Source organism: Puma concolor, chromosome C1, assembly GCF_028749965.1.
Source record: "Puma concolor isolate L17-30 chromosome C1, mPumCon1.1.hap2, whole genome shotgun sequence".
Taxonomy (NCBI): domain Eukaryota; kingdom Metazoa; phylum Chordata; class Mammalia; order Carnivora; family Felidae; genus Puma; species Puma concolor.
The window spans coordinates 135,128,721-135,146,366 of NC_141674.1; the positions used below are offsets into that span (position 1 = coordinate 135,128,721).

At 37.5% G+C, this 17,646-nt stretch overlaps 1 protein-coding gene across 3 annotated transcripts in view; it reads left to right on the forward strand.

Annotated features, from left to right (window-relative positions):
* ARHGAP15 (Rho GTPase activating protein 15) overlaps positions 1 to 17,646 on the forward strand; it is a 617,790-nt gene that overhangs the window by 83,735 nt on the left and 516,409 nt on the right. For all 3 annotated transcript variants that reach the window (XM_086718493.1, XM_086718494.1, XM_025912351.2), the window contains one exon: positions 6,319 to 6,380. In XM_086718493.1, the coding sequence (XP_086574619.1) occupies positions 6,319 to 6,380 (62 nt within the window). The remainder of the gene's footprint in view (positions 1 to 6,318; positions 6,381 to 17,646) is intronic.

The following is a 17,646-nucleotide window of genomic DNA, read 5'->3' on the forward strand; positions in this document are numbered from 1 at the left end:
CTGAGCGTGCTTGCTTGCTCTTTGCAGACACCTCTTGTGTATGACAGAGAATAATTTTTCTTTGCTTTTCTTCTGTTCCCCTTTTCATGTCATCACTGTGTCCAACTTGAATTTTGGTTTACCACTCTTTACAAGTATGCACACAGTCAATTATGTATTTACATGAGGCCAAAACACCATATTTCTTTCTTGATCTATATGTAAAGTACTTCTAAAATTAAGCATTTTTTTTAATTAGTGCTTTATATGATATACAGATAAGCTGGATTTTTAAGGTGATTTTTTTTCTTTGCTTTTGTTTCCATTCTTTTTTTAAAATTGTTCTTTTTTTTTTTTTGAGAGAAAGCATAAGAGTGGAGGAGAGGGGCAGAAAGAGAGAGAGGGAGAGAGAAAGAATCTTAAGAAGGGTCCACGGTCAGTGCGGAGCCCAACATGGGGTTCTATCCCACCACCCTGGGATCATGACCTTAGCCAAAATTCAAGAGTTGGACACTTAACCACTGAGCTGCCCAGGCATCCCTCGTTTCCATTCTTAATGGATTGTGTCACCTGCAAGTCCATAAACATGGTCAGCTGATCTGATATTGCAATAAATCCAGAGCCAGTATAGAAATAATTGGAGACTGAGAAGAAAAATGTAAGCAATGAGTCCCATAGAAGAAAATGGTCACAAGATGTGACCTGAAGACCATGTCACAAGAAGGAAAGCCAATGGAGATATATAGGATACGTATATATAGCATGGTGATTATAGTTAATAATATTGTAGTATATAGTGGAAATTTGCTAACAGAGTAGATCTCAGGTGCTCTCACCACAAACAAGTTTAAAGAAGGTAACTATGTGAGGAGATGGGTATGTTAATTAGCTTGACTATAGTAATAATCATTTTGGTATACATATCATCATGTTGTACACCTTAAGTAAATACAATTTTTACTTTAAAAATAAAAAAAAATTAGTTAAAAAATAAAACCAATGGAAAGAACAACGAAGTATATTTATGTGGGTAGTGGACAAGTAAAGAAGAGATTTCATAAAGAAAGAGAAGCAGTATTGGGGGGTAAAATGATATAACCGGATGTGTGCTTTTTAATACAAATCATCTAAACAAAATTATCGGCAAAGTACTGTGATCTCTAAAAAGTTCAGGGAAAAATATAGCAGTTTCCTTACTACTAAATAGGAAAATACTTAAATGCTAAATCTGTTTGAAAGCTATGGTGGCCCAGGGTTGTGGTTATAAAGAGATATGCTGAGTTATCATAGAGGAAGATCGGTCAGTCATACAGAAAGTTCCACAGGGTGGCACTACTTTAGAAGGCTCAGTCCAGTTCAGGGCAGGGGGCCCGCCTCAGCTTTGTGGATCTAGAAAAACTTTATTTATCAATGATCATGATGCCTTGGGACTAGCTCACAGTAACCAAATTTGTAAGAAGCTCATGTATAAACAATAACTCTGATTTGTAAATTTATAATGGGAGACACACTAATATTGACTGTTTAAGTCACCAATGTTGTACCTCAGAGGATCTCAGAAGCTGAATTAGGAGTCAGAGGTTGCCAGTGAACACAGAATCATAACAAAGAGTAAAAGAACAATAACTTAAAAACATCAACAGAGCAAATTATTGTAAGGCATAAGGGCTGTGTGATTCTGGTGTTAAAAGTCACAATCCTTTCTCATCAAAATCTGGAGGAAGTCTTTAGATTCAGTTCATTTCTATTCATAAAGATGCATTTTCACAGAATTCTTGTGGTGGACTGTTGTAGATGAAAACCTATTCTTTTCAAGTCTACTTCTTTTATCTGAGAACAACATGAAGTCTTCACGTAATAAATTGCGATGTCTGTACTTATGGTTACAGGCTGGTCTTTCTTCCACGATTGTTACCATTAATCAAAGGTTGTCTTCTGCTCTCCTGCCTTGTCTATAGCCTCCAACTTAGGTTGATAAACAGGTGCTATCTGGGTATCCCACAGCCATTCATTCTTCTCATCTGTATCTCAGCACAGTTGTGTCTGCTGAGTACTTCTTCAATGCTAGCAGACTGGCTGGCATCCAATCCGGACAAATTGCTGATCTTCCCTGCCATCTAACATTAAAAAATAGGGTGTTGAAGGGACATTGGACAAATTGCTTAAGAAACCAGATTCAGCATCTGAAGATTGGTTGACATTTCTTAAGTATACAGAGTTTAGGGAGTACTTTTACTTCAAGGGAATTTCAGGTTGGCCTGGAACTTGCCACATAATATCCTAAACTTAGATATAAAACTTTACAGAATTTTGTAAATTACTAGAGATAAGACCATCCGAGCCTAAGATGACCAGCATACTCAACTGTAATTGAAACATTAACATCCCTTCATTCCATGGGATTAACACAGAGTAGGAATAAATACTTAAAATAATGAATATGATACTATATGTACATCCACAGACAAAATACATAGCAATCTTCTGCTTGTCCTAATACTTCTTTCAGCTCCTATGATCCTTCCGGAATAATTGATTTCTAATGCCTGAAATACGGTGGGGTATTTCAAAGTATCATGACAAGAAATAATGAAGAGTGAAGTGTTGCTTGCAGCATTGGACTTACAATAATGCAGTGTTTTCAGTGTAGGAAGACTGGTTGGAATGTTCTGTTCCAGGGCAGAAGCTGGCTTGAGTTGCTGAGATGACTAGATGGGGTGTGGTATCCATTCTGCAAAAGAGAGGAACACGAGTGTTTTTGAATGTGAGCTCACAAGCATATAAGCTTTGATAAGATTAAGAGTGTCCTATTAATCTTTGCAGTCTCATTGTGAGCAGAGCAGATGATATTAAAGGGGAAGAGGATGTTACTAATTGAAAATATATTGAAAGGATGAATGAGTGTACATGAAGTATTGAAGCGGTAATTGAGAAGAATGGACACCTGATCCCAGAAATGGGAATGTGTGCATGATGATTGTACATGTATGTAACCACGTGTAAATACATGTAGATATGTAAACATATATATGGCACTAGTAAGTGTAGTAAGAGTATGTAGTAGGATGATTATTAGCTACCTCTAATGACCTGAAAGGCAGCCTGGACTTTGGGAGATGATATAGGAGAAGAAAACTAACTTGCTCTTCACCCCTCTTCTTTCCTTTTTCCTGGGCCTCTGTGTGGTCATGCCTGGAAACTCTATTGCCTTGACTCAAGATCATGGGAACTGGCTCAGCCTGTTTGATGGCAATGATGTTACACTGATAGAGCCCTGACATGAGAAATCCAGTCCCTGGTCTTAATCTCCGTATTCTGAAAAAGTCCAGCAGTGTCTGGAGAAGCATTTCTTATGTGTTCAGGGAGAGAGAATTTTAAAGTCTGTGTCTCAAGCTGGCTTGTGTTTGCTTCTTTCTGAAAGAGTTATTAGTTTTTTTTTTTTTTTCATTTTGAATTTCCTTCCCTTTTTAAAGAAATGATCATCAACAATACATTCTGGGCACTAAACCTCCACCCACTGGTCTTTTGGTAAATTTTTTGGCAGGGAAAAGGCAATATTCTTAGTTGAGAATGCATGCATCAATTTTTATGATGGTTTGAGAGCTTTTGTAGCTTTTTGACAGATAAATTCAGACTTTTGTAACTACTTTATTTTCATCAGAAGAAAGCTTTAATAAAACAGTAAATTTTGTCTGTGCTTACACAACAAAATTTCTCAATATACATTACTAAAGAAAGGGACTGTCTCAGTGATGCTAATTGCTACTGAGAACATCCTTCTTCCAAACACTTGTAAAAATCAGTAATGCCCAGAGTTAAACACTGAACTTATTACATGGGCTTTAGGGGGTAGACAAACAAAATTTTCTGGCACCACAAAAAAAGGGACAGTATACGTGGAATAAAAGGTGGGAAAAACAAACAAGTAGTTGCATCCAAGTACAAAAAAGACACCACTGAGCATCACGATTCTGAAAATTATCCAAGAGACCTCCACAGACTCTTTTAGACTGTAGAGAACATGCTGAAGTAGAAGAAATTTTCTGGAAATGTAGATATGTGGAAAAAACTTTGCTATGAATCATTATTAGTATCTTCATCATTGTTATTAAAGTGCATTCATCAAATATATTTTTAAAGGCAAGTACTGTGCTATGTATTAGGAATATCATAATGAACAATTAGGAGAAAAGATCTCACCTACATCAGAGTGAGTCTTGTAAATACCAATTCACGAACTGGTGAAATTTTAGTGGTTTGGGACAATTCATTTATCCCCAAGTATCCCTTCCTTTCACCTGACATATGCAGATGGATGTTTTTGGCTTTTTCACTATTCTATAAAGATTAAAAAAAGGGGCGCCTGGGTGGCGCAGTCGGTTAAGCGTCCGACTTCAGCCAGGTCACGATCTCGCGGTCCGTGAGTTCGAGCCCCCCGTCGGGCTCTGGGCTGATGGCTCAGAGCCTGGAGCCTGTTTCCGATTCTGTGTCTCCCTCTCTCTCTGCCCCTCCCCCATTCATGCTCTGTCTCTCTCTGTCCCAAAAATAAATAAACGTTGAAAAAAAAATTAAAAAAAAAAAAGATTAAAAAAAAAACATTAGAATAGTCACTCATGCACCCACTAATTTGTTTAAACAATATTTATAATTGTGATTATTGGTGTCAGCAAGTACTGTAGGTGCTGGGAATCCAGGAGTGAAAGGCAGAGTCACAGCACAGGTGCAGGTACCACCACATACAGTAGTCCCCATAGTTCACAGTTTCGTTTTCCACGGTTCCAGTTACCCATGGTCCATAGAATCCAGAAGTAGGGTATCCTCCTTCAGACATACATACCATTAGAAGGCCAATAGTAGCCCAACGCTATGTCACAGTGCCCACATCATTCATCTCATTTCATCTCATCATGTAGGCATTTTGTCATCTCACCTCATCACAAGAAGGATGAGTACAGTTCAATAGGATGTTTTGAGAGATAGACTACGTTCGTATAACTTTTATTACGGTATATTGGTATAATAATTATTTTATTATTAGCTGTTGTTAATTTTATTATGCCTAATTTATAAGTTCAACCTTATCTCAGATATGGATGTATAGGAAAGAACATAGTATATATACAGTTCGGTGTGATCCATGATTTCAGGCATCTACTGGGAGTCTTGGTGTATATCCCCTGCAGCTCGGGGGGACCTCTGTAAATGGACAACTACACTATGACCCAATAAGTGCTGTTATAGTGATAATGGCAGAATGAAAATGGGGATTCAGGGCAGGGACACCTAAAAGAGATTACAGAGGAATCTTGGAAGGATCCTATAACAATACACAGATAAATTGAATTTTAAAGTAGATTTAATGCATTTAGGAGTTTATGAGATGGAGACATGGTGGGGTGGAGTACTACAGTCAGGGGGAAAGGGTGGAACTGAGGGAATGTGGTCCTTTGATGTTAGGCAGGTGTCTTCTAGAAGCTTCTAGCATATAGTGTGGGGGAGAAGGTTGTTGTCAATTCATCTAGTGTGAAAAGATGGAACACAGGATAAGAACTTGAGATAAGGGTGTGTGGGACTGACAGAGGAACAAGGCAATGAGGTGCTCAGAAATTAAAATGCCTACTATAGACTTTGCTGGGAGTTAACACATCGCAATTAGCATTGTACATTTATTTACCCTAGAACTCCACAAAAACCTCTATGAAGTTATAACAAATTATTGAAACTCCTTTAAGAAACTTGCAGCTGTATTAACGATGAAAGCCAATAAGTACAAACGGGAAAGGAAGCAAACCCACATTATGGAAGAAGATAATGAAATAGTGCTACTATAGTGTGTCTTAGTGACCGAAGGAAATGCATGAAATATCACTGTTTTAAATGCCCTTTCATAGTTCAACTGGCTCTGTTACTTGGTTCCACTGAATTCTTTTCACTTCCTGGCCTCAGCAGATACATGAGGTAGTGAGGATTAGGTGTGGAAAGGACCTTTTCTAAGGATGATCATTAAATTAAGAAAAGCATTAAATTTGTTTTTGTTTTATCATTTTTAATCAACTTTGTAGCAAGGGACTTCAACACCCTGAAAGAAAAGTGAGTAAAGGTGTATTGCCATCTAATAAATCATTCACATTATTCTTTGCAATCTTTCTTTTGGATATTTAACGGCTTGTAATGACTATGATCTTGCAGGCACTTCCCATAAGCTATATATGCATTATTAATGAAGTTCTATGACTGGAAACTTCCATCACTGCAATGACTGTTGGAGAGCATAGGTTCACTCAAAATAATAATGCATAGGAGTTTGACGCAGTTTTAATATATGCTTTCTTTTTGCAGATGGTTGAAAAAGAAGGTTATCTTCAAAAAGCTAAAATTGCAGATGGAGGAAAGAAACTAAGGTAATAAAGGTTACTTAATTCACTTTTACATAACTGTGATAGTTCCCCACCTCCTCAACTTGTGTCACTGCTGTTGTTTAGAAAGGAGGGCCCTATGGTACAATACCAGGATATTCCCCTCTGCTATCACTATGATAAACACTATTATTTTAATGTAATTACAGTTTTCTAATAAAGCACTACCTTCAATATCATTGCACATAATATTAAATGAAGTGCTCTTGTCCTTCTGGAACTTGAAAATTTCTTTTTCTTTTAAGTTTATTTATTTATTTTGAGAGCAGGGCAGGGGCAGGGAGAGAGAGACGCGGGGCTTGATCTCATGAATCGAAAGCTCATGACCTGAGCCAAAACCAAGAGTTGGACACTTAACCGACTGAGCCGCCCAGGCACCCCTGGATCTTGAATCTTAAAAAAAAAATGCAAATAAATAGGATAATGAGTCTTGATTTTGGGTTTAACGGATGAAGGGATCAGTGTACTCTTTTTGCAGTATACAAAAATCTCCCTACAATATGTCGGGAGCATAATTTTTGAAGAATGGAGGATTTGAAGTACATTTACTACTCAGATAAAATTCATTTGAGAAAGATAAAAAGGAAAATAAAATCACCTGCCAAATAAAAAGTTGAATGTTGCCACATTTGGAGGTGAAATGAACACAGAGTAAGGTGAGAGAAATTAGAAAAAGGAAATAAGAATTTCCCATGCAACAACAACAAAAGCCTTGAAGGAAAAAATAAGGTTGATAGGTAGAGAAAGATGCTAGACATTCTCTGCGTGTGGGATACTTAGAAATAATCATTTCCATTTTAGAATTTTTCCTATTTCTCATATAGGTGCTATTACATACTTAGCTTTGTGCTAGGTGATATGCAAGCTACAAAGATATGTAGAAGGTGCTCAAATTGGGAGACAAAGCATTTACTTATGACTATATTATTAAACCATAAAGGATGAATGTACTAATTAGCTATACAATGGGACATTTGTTAATTGTATCATGCAATTCATTACTAGGACGGCATTCTGGCCAACATTAGACCATGAAGTATGCTTTTTTTGCTGCCTGTAATGGAGTGTGTATATGTTTATTTAAAAGGAGTAAAACTGGAGAAAATAATCATCCATAATTGTACTACTGCTTAAAATAGCTATTTCAATTTTAAAGAACGGGCTCTTTTTTTTTCTTATATTGTGTTTTATTCTCAGACAGTAAAGAGGGCCTTGAACCCTCTTTTACACTGTTTCTCTGCAGTAACCCTGCAGCCACATCCCCTTGAAGAGTCCAGGAGAAACATGAATAGGAGACAGAGTCAAATGCAAGGCTCAAGGCTGCTTTAAGACACTGGACTTGTCCCCACCTCAGTGGATAATCTGGCTTAGGGAGTTGTATTGTCAAAGGGTGACAGGAGGAGTTTTTGGCTTTGACTGATTAATCCTTGTGTCCTCCTTTTCCTTGGACCTCACTCCCGGTGACACCAGCTCATGGGAGTGGTGCTGAGGGCAGCAATGGCTCTTTCCAAGGTGAATAATCAAGACCCTTTCTTACCTTACCAGTTATGTGCGCACAAAGCCCAAAGGAAGGACAGAAAAGGACCCAAGGCCTCGTCTAAGTTATCACTTTAGCTTTCACTGGGGCTTGGTAGGGGAGAGGAGGTGAGAGCTTTCCCTCAAGCTCTCACGCATGGAAAAGGAGGAGATACCAATGAAAGGAATTCCAGAAAATAAAGATGATGTCCCACCAGAATGGTTTCATAGTGTTTTTGCCCATAAACTGTCCTGATAAAATTTTTTTCTTATAAGATGGTGTCAAGAAAATGCAGAGGGGCAGAATAAGGCCCTTTCCCTAACCAATTCCCGTGAATACATTTTTTTAGTCAGTTTCAATCAGTGTACATATCATTTTATATTCGTTTCATTTGTTGTTACTTTAATCAGTTTGCAAATCATTTTTGTGTTCTAGTTTAAATTCATATAAACATTAGCTTGTGCTCTGTTTTATTGTTGTTTCAACCAGTTTGCATACAATTATACATTCTTTCAGCTTTTTTCATTTAAAGTTATATACATTTCAGTTTCTTTCTTTTTTTTTAGCATCAGGTGCACCGAACTGAGTTGATTTTACTCTTCAGTGTGTGGCCTTTTATTATCATCATTCTGGGCAAGACCCCTAACTGGTTTTATTTTATTTTCAGCCTCCAATCCTCACTTCAGTCCCCTGTAGAATGTATGTTCATCAAATCCACTCTCTATATATTTATGTGGTTATATGTGTGGCATTCTAGCAAATAGTGTGTAGTTGTGTGTATGTGAATGTGCTCTAAGTTTCATAAGCCCTTTTGTGTTTTAAACTTCGTTCTGTTTCTTATTATATTTCTTCAGTGTTAGTGTCTGGACATGAATCTATATCTATATATTTAAAATGAGTTCATTTCTTCCAACTGCTGCCCATTTTGTCATTGTGTAAATACACCAAATTTAACTTAACCTCCCAGGAGTGGACACCTAAATTGTCCCTAACTCCTTCCATCTCAAACAACATTGCAATAAATCACACATATATGTCCCCTTACGAACCTGTTAGCCATTCTCTCTGGGGCCTGTACCCAGGAGTGAAGGATTGCTTGGTGGTAAGATACACACATCTATAAATCCATTGAATGCTACTGCCACACTCCTCCCTGAATGAGTGCACAAGTTCACACTCCTTCTTCAAAGCAGAAGGGAACCTGCCCTGCCATCATCTCATTACACAGCATTATATAACTCAGTTTTGCAAGTTGATGGCAATAGAATGTTACTACATTTATTTTTATTCCTCTCATTGGCATTTTAGTTGAGCATCACTTCATCTATTTTGAGTTAGTCAGGTTCTGCCTTCTGAGAATTGCCTATGTTTCAACTTTGATGATTTTCTATTGACCTACTTACTTTGTTTTTGAAAGAACTCCTAATATGCTCCAGGTAGTAATACCTTGTCAACTTTAGACTTTGCAAATATCTCCTCCAAGTCTCTCACGGTCTATTTACTATGCTGATCAAAGTCCTCAATGACCAAAAATCTTTAACTTTGACCCATATTGTTCCATAATTTTACTCTTGATTGTTTGTGGGGTTTGTTTTAGTCTTTTATTATACATGTTTTACCAGTTGAATTCTGTAGATATGGTCACCATGTTTAATAACATATACCAGGTTGATGGCACTATAATATACCAAACCATTCCTACACCTTTCTTTATTTGAATTTTAAGTTGATTCCAGTCTTATACTAAAATAGCTATAATTGGAGTAAAACTCCTATTGTTTGTCAATGTTTCTTTTATTTTTTAGGAGAAATGCTAACCCTGGATACTTGATTAAATCACATGACTTTTTTTTTTTTTTAATGTTACATATTGTCATATTGTCATATTGTTTGCTCAAAGTGTTGATATGTTTAATTGGCAATAAAATGGTCAGCTTAATCATAACCTTGAAAATTGTGTTGTTTTCATCCCATTGAAAATTTAGTAACTATTAAATAGTATACCATAGTTGCTATAGTTTGTATTTCTAATATAAATGTCTTTTTTTATTGACGTTTCCCCACTTATTAAAATGCTTTATATTTTGTTATACAGCTTAATTAATTAATAAGCAGTATTGCTAAACACATACTCTGTCCAGTACTTGGATAAATGCTCCACCAGTAATACTGAAATAATGCTGTGAGATAGGCTGTGTTACTATTTTACTTTCACTTGTACAAATGGAGAAAATTGGTCGCTGGTATTAGCCTCTCCTTCCTCCCAAATCTTATTGTATGTATAGTAAGTATCAGATTTTAGCCCTGTCCTCTGAAGTAGGTTAGTGTTTTCTCTCTTGCTTGAAACTATTTGGAGCCAGGGAATAAGAACTGTCCGTTTAGTTCATACCATCAACAGTGCTAAGGGCTTCAATTATCACTTAGCAAACATTATTTTATTACACTCTATAAAGTTTTCTACTCACAAATCCATGATAAGTCATCTACATCATGCACTGTATTTTTATTTTCCCTCTTTCCCCTCCTTTTCCTTTTTGTTTAGGTTCCCTCTTTCATATATTTTCTCTTTTTCTCTAGGAAGAGTTTAACCACTCTCTGACTATGAATAAAAGTGGGTAACAGAAAGGAGAACTCATTGACTATATCTGACACTCATAAAGGGCCGTAAATTTAGCTTATCCTGAAATGGGGTGCCATAAATTACCATGTGATACACAGGCAAGATTGAAAGTTGAATACATGTAGCATTCAGCTTTCATTTTTTTAATTGTTTACACTGAAAATGCGGTTTGTTTTTCTGGTGATGTTTAAGAATTTCTTCATTTTGGGACTTCCATCTCTGAAAGGAAGTATCCCAGGCCTCTCTGCAGCTCTGGGAAACCCTAGTGAAAAGATCCTTTCAATACTTCCATGTACAGAAGGCACCTGACAGCATGGACACTACCTCTCCGTCTCCACCTGTCACTGTCACTTCATGCCTGCACTGTCAGCAGCATCTCACTTGTGCTCTGTACATCTTATCGCATGTAGCTGGTCCCTGTTCTGCTTTTGAGACCTTTGTTTTTGTTTTGTTCCCTCTCTTTTTTTTTTTTTTCTTGAACAATTGTTTCTCAGAAGAGACTTTAGAACATGATGCTAAAGTACCCTGCTAATGTGAACTTATTTGTTCTTTACCACTTTCTGCTCAGGATCCCCATAAATTCTTCAAGGCTGAATTGTCTTTTTCTCTTTTCATGTTCAGTAGTGAGGACTGGAGGGAAGATTTGGATAGTACAGAATACAGAAGTTAATTTGTAAAAGTTTGCTTTAGTTTTAAAATTTCCACTCTATGCTGTAATTTCTAACATCTGATAACTCTTCGAATATATCAAGATTTCACATTTCTTGTAATACTGACAAAGATGTATGTGTTTATACATATCTGTGTTTCTTTGGCCCACTTTTAGCAGTGGCGATGTACAAGAACTTAGACTATGAGAGAGAAGAAATAATTTCCTAACCTACCAGTTTGAGAATGAGTAAGAACATTTAACAGTGACCAAAGGATTTTACGGACGGTCAGGGATACTGGCATAAATCACTTTCATTCCTGCCACTGTGGGGAATCATGTCAAATCCAGTGGGACCAAGTCAGATAAAAAGGCATGTGGCCCAAAGAGAGTCTGAAATTTATGAAGCTATCTCATGTATATTTTCCTCTGACTTTTGGTTGGCCATCTGTCATTACCTAAAGGAGGCATAGGAGAAGTGAGTGTAAGATATAAAACAAATGAATGTGTTACACCTGAGCTCAGGCTAACAAAGTCTTACAATGGTAATAAATATTTTAAGCACTATCCAGCCTTCTTCAGATAAGCAGTTACAAAGTTGCTGTTATTATGTGCTGCCACCCGGTGTCCATTTTGTAGAATGCAAAGAGTTTTCCCCCCCGCGCTGATGCCTGTGCTGTTTTTGGGTTTTGGGGGATTTCACCGCCAGCTCTGCCCTGCCTCTGCCTCACGTCCTTTCACAACTGAGGATTTGTTCTAGGAAAATTTTGTAAAGTGTCTCACTTGTATAAAATGTCGCACCAATTACATACATGTAAATAATTGTCATTCAAATTTAGTTCTTCCTCCTTTTAATTGTGGTAAGCACCTCTCCCCACCTTTGGCATGATTTGTGCTTTTGCCAAAAGAAAATAAACATAAATACTTGCATTTCTTGAGTCACAATCTGTCTCCTGCACTGAATCACTAGTATCCATATCAGTCCCTCCCCTGATTGTTCTCCATACATTTGTGGGGAGACTGTCCACCTATTCCTAGGACCTTTGACTTACTGAGGTTGAGTATTTCCTGAGCTCTGTGTCTTCCTTAACCTGAAGTCCATATCTAATAGGTTGGGTTTTTGTTTTTTTGTTTTTTGTTTTGTACCTCTGTGTGGAGAAATAGAAAAGAATGCCCTTCCAGTTAAGATGGTGAAATCATGAGGCACTAATTGGCTCCCAACAATGGATAAATTTACCTGCTAGCCATCATGGGAAGGTAGGGAATAAAGGACCCGCAACATCCCAGGTCAGGCTAAGAAGTGGCCTCACTCCAGAGAGAAATACATTTAAGTACTTGTTTGACAAAAGTTCTTTTCCTTCCTTTCTCAGAGCCTATTATGAGGCTCTCCACAGACATGCTCAGAATGACTAATGGAGAGCTGCATGACACCTGCTCTAGAGACCACTAGACAGCACAGTGAATGGGGCCTTCAAGGTCTGAGACACTTGGCTCGAATCCCATATTTATGACTTCTATACCTTTGGGTGGGATGCAGACTCACTAATCTTCAGTGTCCTCATCTATAATATGGGGGTATCACCCACCTCCCAGTGCCATGTGGAGGCTTTGTTTCCATGTTTATTGCCTGTCTCCCCCTGAGACCTCCCCTTGAGGTGTCTCTTATTTGCCTTTATGTGTTCAAAGTTTATTTATTTATTTTGAAAGAGAAAGAGAGAGAGAGTGCGCAAGCAGGGGAGGGGCAGAGAGAGAGGGAGAGAGAACATTTCATAACAGCTCACAGCTGTCAGTGCAGAACCCGATGTGGGGCTTAAACCCACGAGCTATGAGATCATGATCTGAGCCGCAATCAAGAGTCAGACGTTCAATCGACAGAGCCAACACAGGCACCCCTGTGGCCTTTATATATTCAGTTCTTGGAATTGTGACAGTTGTGTGGTGGATGTTCAATAGATACTAGTGACTGACCTTGTGATTTAATTACTCAACACATACAACAAAGTACCAGGTGTGATACCTAGCACAGAGCAGGGACAATGCATGCATAATAATAGCTCATCTTATCGACACACCTCTGCAAGTCAGAAAGACCTCTAGGGAAAATTCAAGTATTTCCAGTAGAATTATAAATTAGAAAAAAAATATATAGTAAACCAGAATCTTTAAGTAGTTGTTATTGTTGTTTCTTTAATGCTAGGAAAGACATATCAAAACACTAGGAAACTAAGGAACAGAGAAGAGAAATACAGGAGGGTGGTGCTTTTGTAGACCTTGTTAGTGAATAACAGCACACATTGAGCAGGAAAAATCTAGATGTGTGACCTTCCTGAAATTTGAGAGTCCATATATATTCTTTTGCTCAAAAACCTTTAATAAACACCTACCAAATGTCGGATAATGTGCGCAGAAGTGGAAAAGCTGTAAGAGGTTAGGGATGATGTCTTGTCTCTCTGGAGGAGATGGGGGAGTAGAAGGACTTTCTCTCCATTTTGAAAACTGTTTCATCCTTAAAGGGTCTATTTTAAAAGTCTCATCAGACACTGCAAGACTCACCTGTTCTGGCTAAGCCCTCAAAGTTTGCAGGAGTAACTCGCTTCCTGAGTTGTCTGTCAATACACTGAACAATAGAACCTATAAGCATTCGATTGCATAGAGAAAGCATTAAAAGTTCAAGCCAGGGCAAAAGTTTGCCACTTGACTCTTTTCACGACTCTCTCCAGAGCTGACAATGCCGTCCAAGTGGCTCCTGTGTTACAGTCATGAGGTGAGAAAGCTCTTCAGCTGATATCCTGAGAATTACGGGCAGCAGAGGCCAAAGCTACCAGATGGGGTATGGACCAGATATTGTAAGGAAAATGGTCAAGTCCCCAGAGTACCTCATTCATAGAGTCAGGTTCCAACTTAAGTCAGAGGTTAAAAGGTGTGCCCCTTATGTGAATTGTCAGCCACTCCTAGACTGGAGGCTTTGACTCACTTCCTGTTTTTTGGTCTTCACAGAGTGCAGATGAGTCTGCTCATCACAGACCAGAGTAATTCCCCAGCAGAAAAGACACAGATGCCACTGTTAGGTGCCCTGCTTCCAGCTTCTTTTGAGGAGTTGAATGGTCCATCCTTTAAACCAATGCAACTTCTAAGGGAAGGAGAGAGTTTGGAAGTGGCAGGTCTGTGCTTTGTCCTTCCAATTAGGGTCAGGTAAAGTAGTTCATGAGGGAGCCTACATGGCTCCTATTTTGTCACAGGCTATGCACACTAGGTGTCACAATGTGAGCATTTCAAACAAAACCGTGGTGAAATCTGACATTGACAATCTTCTTAACCAAGTTAGTAATGCTTAATCCTTAAAAAAAAGGCAGCATAAATTAGCGAATAGATTACAGGCTTCAAATCAGAGAAACTGGGTTTGACTCTAAATCTAAGTGGCCTTAAGTGAGTTACCTAAACTCTCTGAACCTCATTCTCTATATTAATAAATGGACATATTAGTATCTTCATTATCTTTTTTGTGAAACTCAACCTCTACTAGGCAATCAAACTTTAGTAGGTACTCAAAATAATTTATGCTAATTTTTATTTTAAAGAGATACTGGAAAAAAACTGAAATGATATGGGGGCATCTAAAAGGTTGACAACAGCATTTCTTCTTCCTTTTGAAATAAAATTAAGCAAATTGAAACAATCTTCACTTTTCTTCTAATACCATAGACACATTGTAACTTATAAATTCAAAACGAAAGTGTCAGGGCAATTCATAGCACCAAGGTTCCAAGACCTGCAGTTCTTACCCTTCCAGACTTGTTCATCAGATTCACCGACCAGGGAACATTTCATAACAGTTCAAAGTTCTAACAGAGAACCGTGAGATAATTGAATTTCATGCAACTTCATTTCTAACCAGTTCCAGTTCTGAGTTTAAGGAAGGGAAGAGTAATGCCAACACATTCTGTAAACGATCAACATCTGAAACAGATTCAAATCAGAACCATTTATCCAGGGCTTGCTATAGACTGGAAACAAATAAGGTATAGTATCTCCCTGCCATGAGATGAAAAATATAGTGGGAAATATAACAGGCAGGTTAAATATGGGTTCCATCAGTCTGAGGGTGTTCTATATTCCCTGATCACATACTGTCAAAATAAGGGGTAGAGATAAAAGATGCCCGGTGTAGGCCAGCAGTCCTTCCAATGTTTTTCTTTTCTCTTTATGGGGTCATCTAATATTATGACCTGCATAGAGACAGGGCTATGGCTGCCCCGCTCCATTTTGCTGCTACTGGAACCCAAAAGGAGAAGTGGGTTTTAGGGGAAAAGAGGGGAAAAGTCTTTGTGGCTTTCTGTGTGTGTGTGTGTGTGTGTGTGTGTGTGTGTGTGTGTGTGTTTCCCCACCTTTTTCATTGTTTGGTTGAAATGGTAGACCCATTTGAAGACCCATTTGAAGTGGGTCCAAGAACATAAATGTTCATATTTTCATGTTAGAAAATACATATTGTTTGTTTTTTTTCTGTTTATCATTTTTTTTTCTTTTTTCTTTTTTTTAACACAATGGTGTATGGTTAAGAAAGTTCAGGCATGTAAGAGCAATCTAACCTTGGTGTAAATATTAACTTTACTGAATTCAAAGCTGTCCTTTCAATCAAACCCCTAAATTCTAAGAAGCAAGTGGAAATAAATTACACAAAGATCGTGAATGGTCATTTTAAACATATTTTTGTGTAGGTTTCTATTGACTTGAATAAAGTCTCTCTATAAACTTACTTTCTACCACTTTCATAAAACGAATTCCGTTCTTTTGAAATGAGTGTTCAAGCAAACTGCAGCAATTGACAGAACAGATAGAAACTTAGGTATATTAACCTCCTTCATATGTTACTATCTAAAAAAGGGCATTCTTCATGACACAAACGCACACATATAATTACTGAAGTAATACATGTTCAGTGCAGGATGTTTGATAAACACCAAGAAATACAAAGGAAAATCAAAAGCAGTGATTTTACCACCTGATTTAATTATTGTTATTTCCAGCTTTTCCTCCCTGTGCATAAGTTCAGCAAATATGTAGGTGGTGACTCCTCTGTTGAAGGCACTGTGCTGGCCACTTGGGGATACTTCCATAAGCATGAAATACTTTCTATCATTTTGAGGCTTTTTTTAGAATGGTGGGAATGGAGGTGAAATATACAAAAATTATTTTTTATCATAAGTGCTGTGTGAGGAAGTAATGGAATGCATTTTAGGATGTCATATTTTAACTTCTGATGAATGAGAATTAACCATCAGAAGAGGCTCAGAGGAGGGAATACAGTCTTAGGCAAATACACAGTGTGGTGTTATAAACTATATATTCTATTATGATCTTTGTTAAAACCTTCCCATATCAGTATTCTTTTACAGCATAGGATTCATTTTCCATTATAGGAATCTATTATATGCAATTTATGCAACTAATCTTTTTAAATATATTTTAGGTGCAGAATTAAGAAATAATGGGGCACACTTTATTCTTGTGCACACAGCCTTACCCACTTATGAGATGACTTCTTTAGTATAAACTTAAATTCATAGGAATGGACTTGTTTAGTCAAAAGACAAACACATTTCAAAAGATTTAAAAAAAACAAACATATTGCCGGGGTGCCTGGGTGGCTCAGTCAGTTAAGCCTCCCACTCGATTTCAGCTCAGGTCATGATCTCACAGTTCTTGGGTTTGAGCTCTGCCTTGGGCTTGGTGCTGACAGTGTGGAGCCTGCTTGGGCTCCCTCTCTCTCTGTCCCTTGCCCCACTCTCTCTCCATCTCTTTCTCAAAATAAATAAACTTAAATAAAACATATTGCCAAATTCACTCCAGAAAGATATGCTTGTGTGCCCTCCCATCAGAATTGTATGGGAGAATCCATTTCTCCACACTCTCAGTAACCCTTGGTGTTATTTCTTCTAATTCTTGCCAAATTGATTGTCAAGGAAGGAAAAAACATTTCACTCTTTTTATTTGCATTTCTTTGATTTCCAGTGAGATTCAACATTAAAATAATATTTTGAAGTAGGTAGTGACACATTAGCTGGTTAGTTTTTCAGATTCTGAAATATACTGAAACAATGAGGAGAAGTAACAATAAAGGCAGGGGTTCTGATTTCTGTTTTTACCCTGCTATTTTTAGCTTGCTGTGGAAACAAAGACTGTGAAGGGGGACATGGATACACAAATATTGGAGTTTTAGTACTTGAAAAAGAATTTGGGAGGAAATTCAAATTGAAAAATGTTTACTATAAATGCCATGATTTTTAAAAATTATAGAAGGTCCTTATTATTACCCAAATTCCATACCACCTATAGATTTTAATAAAGAAAAGACTTTTATGAAGACTAATTAAAAATACAGTCTCTACTCATTCCAAATGTTGCTTATATAATATCTATGAAGGATTTCTTCAAATGATAATGCTTTTTTATCCTTTTTTATTTTCCT